Source organism: Drosophila miranda, chromosome 5 (assembly GCF_003369915.1).
Source record: "Drosophila miranda strain MSH22 chromosome 5, D.miranda_PacBio2.1, whole genome shotgun sequence".
NCBI lineage: Eukaryota > Metazoa > Arthropoda > Insecta > Diptera > Drosophilidae > Drosophila > Drosophila miranda.
The window spans coordinates 1199250-1205034 of NC_046678.1; the positions used below are offsets into that span (position 1 = coordinate 1199250).

General features: G+C 37.9%; 1 protein-coding gene across 1 annotated transcript; it reads left to right on the top strand.

Moving 5' to 3' along the window:
- The first annotated feature begins 1489 nt into the window (after positions 1-1489).
- On the top strand, positions 1490-4939 carry LOC108164495. Its single transcript, XM_033394368.1, has 3 exons — positions 1490-1874; positions 4370-4490; positions 4558-4939. Exons 1-3 carry the CDS (start codon positions 1718-1720, stop codon positions 4742-4744), a joined length of 465 nt encoding a protein of 154 aa, XP_033250259.1. The 5' UTR covers positions 1490-1717; the 3' UTR covers positions 4745-4939.
- The last annotated feature ends 846 nt before the right edge of the window (positions 4940-5785 follow it).

Here is a 5785-nt window from a genome sequence, read left to right on the forward strand (position 1 = left end):
TGTCCCGGGGACCCTTAACAAGAGCTCTTGGTAGGTTAAGTCTCCGTAGGGGCCCGAGTTAAATTAACTCCCGTAAAACTGGATCCACTCATCTACACATATTCCATTACGTATGGGTGAGGGTATCCCTGTTGGTTGAACGAAATTTCAGCAGTTATTTCCTTGTTTGCCTTTGTGTCGAGCGTTTTGGTGTTTCTTAGTGGTTAGTGATAATTTTGAGTATAGCTATTTATTAATGAGAAAGATGAAATTGTCAATTTACGATTATTAAAGCTTGGATATATATTGAAGCATGATGCATTAAATTTAAAATAGAGAGAGGACGCATGGCGTAAGCCATGGATTAGGCCAGCCGTTACCGTTCCAGCAGAGGGTGGCCAAAATGAACGTTGTGTTTGGTCACAGGTAGGGCGGGCGCGCGAAGTGGTAACACCCAAGCTTCACCCACTTGATAGCCGTCTGTTTATGATTTTCTTTGTTGTTGTTAGGTTGTTGTTAGTTTTGATGTCCCGAGAAGTAGTATGTCTTCTTTTTTGTCTACATTTGGCGGGCAAGGGGAACTACCCAGCCCTGGGGTCGACAGCTAGCCGGCTTTGCCCTCTGGGAAACAAGCCAAGTGTAACAAAGGGATTACAACTTTATATCTCTATTAATGGCAGAATTTACGAGCATTTGAATGAATCAGACTGAATATTATTTCGAAGTTTTCGTTGGCAGCTCACATTATCGGAGTCCAGCTGGTTTCAGGAGAAAACTGAAATCTGTGTTCGAACTATCTTTGGTAAGATCACCATAAAGGAGTACTACAAGAGATGGAGTACTACAAAAGACGACCCGAAAATAGTTTACCGCTTAGCTCTGTGCGACTTTATTGAACGAGTCTGTGAAAAACACATTGTTTTTTATGAACATAATCAAACTAAGATTACTTTAGCCTTCACGTAAATAGGTTAAGATTAGGATCACTAAACTGCTCAAAAAGCTATTTTTAGAACTCTTTCTTCTAATTATAATATACAGCCGAATTCGATAAACTTCAGCTGTCTATATATACATATATACATATATATATATATACAAATATTATAAATATGAGAGCTAGTATATGCGTATGTTAAATTCATGAGCAACTCTACTCAACTATTAGTAAATACATATGTATGTACATATATATAAATGTACAAGGTCCATATACTATATAGATTTGTCACATATGTATGTACTTTTTTCAGAAATCAGCATGAGTGTTCAAAATATTACATCAAAATATGTATGAAAAAAATATATGTATGTATGTCAAGACATTATTATGAATGTATTTTCAAAAGTATTTACGCATGGATATGTACATATGTAAAAATATTTGTCGACGTGTTTCTACGCTAACGCAAAAGCGGGCAAAGCACAAAGCTGCTCTTTGTTAGTCTCTAACAACTTTCATACCAATCGCCACGGTACGTTCATTTCCAACATCAGTACAAACCCTACTAGCCAAAGCTTAAACTCTCGAAACCTCCGCATACCCGACATTACTATAAGTAGTGGTGTGAGAGGTCCGCTGGTCTCAATTTGTTTTTAACTTTCGCTGCAAACGGACAAATGTTTTGTTGATTTCCAGTGTTACTACTCTTAATCCAATTGTTGTTATGGTCGATTTGATTTGCGGCTGCTAATATCAAAACGCGATTTCAGTTTTAGAAACTTCTAGTTTGCCAGAATGAATGCCCATCTTACACTTATTTTGGCTCTTGCCATAACAACTATTATGGTCCCTTTTATTGCTGGGGCTGACCAAAAAGTGGCATCAGATGAGACAAATAGTGATGGTGAAATACGAATTTACAAACGCCTTATTCCGGCTGATGTGCTCAGAGGTGAGTCAGTCCATTAACCATAGTGAAAAAGGGGTTTAATCAACTTTAGAACGCGCTTCCAGAAAATGGAAGCATCAAATGAATGTAAATGTTAGTTTTTGCAATTATTACCTGATCAGTGTTGATTCATACCCTTGTCGAACAGCTTTTCGACGCACGAAATCAGAAAGCTTTAACTGCGTGTGTATGTATATGTATATATATACATACATATGTGTGTATTTATATTAAAAAGCCAGCTTGCATTTATCTGTGCTGCAAGGTCGTTTGTATGTGAGCCAAAATTTAATATTGCAACTATATTACGTATACCACTGTTGCAACAAACACTTGTTGTGTGTACATAATTAATCGATTCGGCAAAGGATGGTCATCAAGTGCAGTGAAATAATTTAACGTAAATGTAAAATGTATTTTTAGGTGGCGTTTTAGTATCACTTTATTTCAGTCAGGACATTTAAAAAATAAGAGATCATAACTTTCGTGATAACAAGAAAGCTCTCGGAAGAATCGACAAAAAAGTGTAACACGGAAAAATATAGAATATATCTTAATATAGATCTAATCTAATAAAATATTTATAAGCTGACTAATATGAAAGAATTTACCTACTAACTGCAAAAAACAGTTTGCTAACGAGGGCTGCTATTTGTGTTTCGGGAATTGGCAATACTAATGTCAATAAGTGAAATCTGACAACGCCATAATAAACTTTGTCATTTTTTAGCATATATGTACGTACAACGTATTTATGTAAAATTGGTTTTTATACCCGATACTCAAAATGAGTATTGGGGTATATTAGATTTGTGGTAAAAGTGGATGTGTGTAACGTCCAGAAGGAATCGTTTCCGACCCCATAAAGTATATATATTCTTGATCAGCATCAATAGCCGAGTCGATTGAGCCCTGTCTGTCTGTCCGTCTGTCCGTCCGTCCGTCCGTCCGTCCGTCCGTCCCCTTCAGCGCCTAGTGCTCAAAGACTATAAGAGCTAGAGCAACGATGTTTTGGATCCAGACTTCTGTGATATGTCACTGCTACAAAAATATTTCAAAACTTCGCCCCGCCCACTTCCGCCCCCACAAAGGACGAAAATCTGTGGCATCTACATTTTTAAAGATAGTATAAAACTAAAAACACAGAATCGTAGAAGATGACTATATCTTCTAGAGTGCAAAATCTGAACCAGATCGTATAATTATTATAGCCAGAATCAAGAAAACAATTTCATTCTTTCTCGCTCTGTCTCTCTCTAACACACAGGTTTCATGGTCGGTTTTGCCAATTGCAAAATATGAGTTCAAGGATCTCAGAACCTATAAGAGCCAGAGCAACCAAATTTGGTATCCACACTCCTGTGATATCGGACCTTGACCGTTTCGTGTCCAAATTTCGCCACACCCCCTTCCGCCCCCGCAAAGGACGAAAATCTGGGGCATCCACAAATCTCAGAGACTATTAAGGCTAGAGTAACCAAATTTGGTATCCGCACTTCTGTTAGATCTCACTATAAAACGTATATCTCAGAATTCCGCCCCACCCCCTTCCGCCCCCACAAAGAACGAAAATCTGTTGCATCCACAATATTGCACATTCGAGAAAACTAAAAACGCAGAATCATAGATAATGACCATATCTATCAGATTGCTGAATCTGGATCAGATCGGATCATTTTTGTAGCCAAAAGGAACAAATCAATTTGCAGTGGCTACGCAGCCCCCGACGTCACGCTCAGACTGATTTTCTGTCTCTCTAGCACGCACTCTTTGTCGTGTCGTTCAATATTAGCGGCGTCTGCCGGAGAGAGCCATACTGACTTAGTATCGGGTATAACTGTAGAGTTGCGGTGTCCGCAGCAACTCACAACGTTCCACCTCGTTTGTTTTGTTTATAATCAGTTAAAAAATCAATTTGTCAAAAAAATGGAAATTTCTCCAAAGGTTTGTCGTTGGGTTATTTTTCACACATTTCGACGTGGATTATCCAAAGAATAATGAATAATGTTGATGAAATTAGTTCTTTGTATGTCGAGAAAGCACCATCAAAAACGACAGTCGATAACAAGTTCCGTGAAGGTCGTCTAAAATCAGTTGTTGTGTCACGAAACATCGATGGTGTGCGTGAACTGATAGTGCAAGATCGACATGTGATATATCGTGAGATAGAGGCATCCTTGAATTTTAGTTCCACTTCAATACACTCCATTTTGCATGCACACTTAGTTGTACATTCATATATGATATTAGGTTTAACACTTTTTATGCCAAGCTTAATTAACGTCCACTAACTAACTGATCGGTCGAATGTCTTCTAATTATGTAATTATATCAGATCACAAGTTTTTACCACAGTTTTCTGCAACGTGCCTAAGGAAGTCACTTAAGTACAAATTCAAGGGAGGACATCGATAAATGTATTATGGGATGAGCATTGCTTGGCAGTATAAAAATAACAAATGAAAAATCAAGTATACATTTGGATTAATTACTTTCAGACTTTCCGGGAATGTGCTTTGCTTCTACACGTTGCGCTACGGTTGAACCTGGGAAATCATGGGACTTGACTCCATTCTGCGGTCGTTCAACTTGTGTACAAAATGAAGACAATAAGGCAAAGTAATATTTTGACTCATTTATTTTATACAGCTGCATTTATATACATATATATATTACGTATTCACAGACTTCTTGAACTTGTTGAGGATTGCGGGCCGCTGCCACTGGCAAATGACAAGTGTAAATTGGACACATCAAAGACCAACAAAACCGCGTCTTTTCCTTATTGCTGTCCTATCTTTACATGTGAGCCGGGCATTACGCTGGAATACCCTGATATTGAAAAGGAGGATGGCAAAAAGAGTGATATATGAATTTGGGCTTCCACTATTAACTGAGATATACCTGATATTCCGACTATTTAAATATATGTGTGTTTGTTTGGGTCAGATAAATCGAAACAATTTAAAGAGAAAGCGATTGTCAAATCGATTTTATAAGGAAAGTTCTATTAGAAATAAAGTTAAAGGGCAAATAATAGTTGTCCTACTGCAAGTGTTTAAAATTAATTGTGTGACGAGTATGAATTTGAACAGGGTTTAAGTTAAATTAACTATGAACTCCACATAAATCCATCAAATAAAAACTAAACAGAAAATTGCCCAAATTTCGGTTATTCAAGGTCACAAGTAGTAGACGATAACTTTCATTATAGCAGGAGAATGAAAGACCAATAGCTACAGTTTTGACAATGCCAGATCATGCAAAAATATTAACTTTATTAAAATGTAGAGAAGCTAATGTGACATTTTAGCAACCGGCCTCCTACGCACTTTCCGGACAAAGTTAGCAAGACATCTTCCTCAGGTGCACCTAGCGTACCATCTTTCACTTAAATTGGTTATATTCCAATGATTACTCATATTCAGAGATCATCTCATTAGCTGAGGCAACGAGCAATGACAAATAAGCAATCGGGAAACCAGCAGCTGAGGACGATCAATCCAGGAAATTTAAATGTATTGGATGGCCTACATGCCTAGCGCATATCCTTGAATCTTCATAAGCCCTCGCTAGAACATTATCAACGGTAATCAGTATCTTAGCACAAGTATGTGGACTAGCTGCAGTGAGGAATCCCTAAATATTTTACTCTATACCCATTTCCCCAGTCTTTTGACAAATCAAGCGAAATAATAAATAGCTCAGAAGCTTCGCGCTTGCGCAGAGTTGTCTTGAAGACAACACCCCCTGGGTTACCTAAAGAATGCCGACCAGTATTGGACAATCTCCAGCAATGAGTCGCTACATCTTCACAGCCAAACTACTTCGCGGTTCCTTCTGTTGCCTAAGAAGTCAGGAGAACATTTTAAACCATACAATCACTGCGCAACTGATTCACGCTGGACAAAAAA

Excerpts from the sequence above, each read along its gene's own strand:
- LOC108164495 (XM_033394368.1), top strand. The coding sequence starts at position 1,718 with ATGAATGCCCATCTTACACTTATTTTGGCTCTTGCCATAACAACTATT. Across the intron at positions 1,875-4,369 it reads TCCGGCTGATGTGCTCAGAG|ACTTTCCGGGAATGTGCTTT; the intron begins GTGAGTCAGTCC and ends AATTACTTTCAG. Across the intron at positions 4,491-4,557 it reads AATGAAGACAATAAGGCAAA|ACTTCTTGAACTTGTTGAGG; the intron begins GTAATATTTTGA and ends ACGTATTCACAG.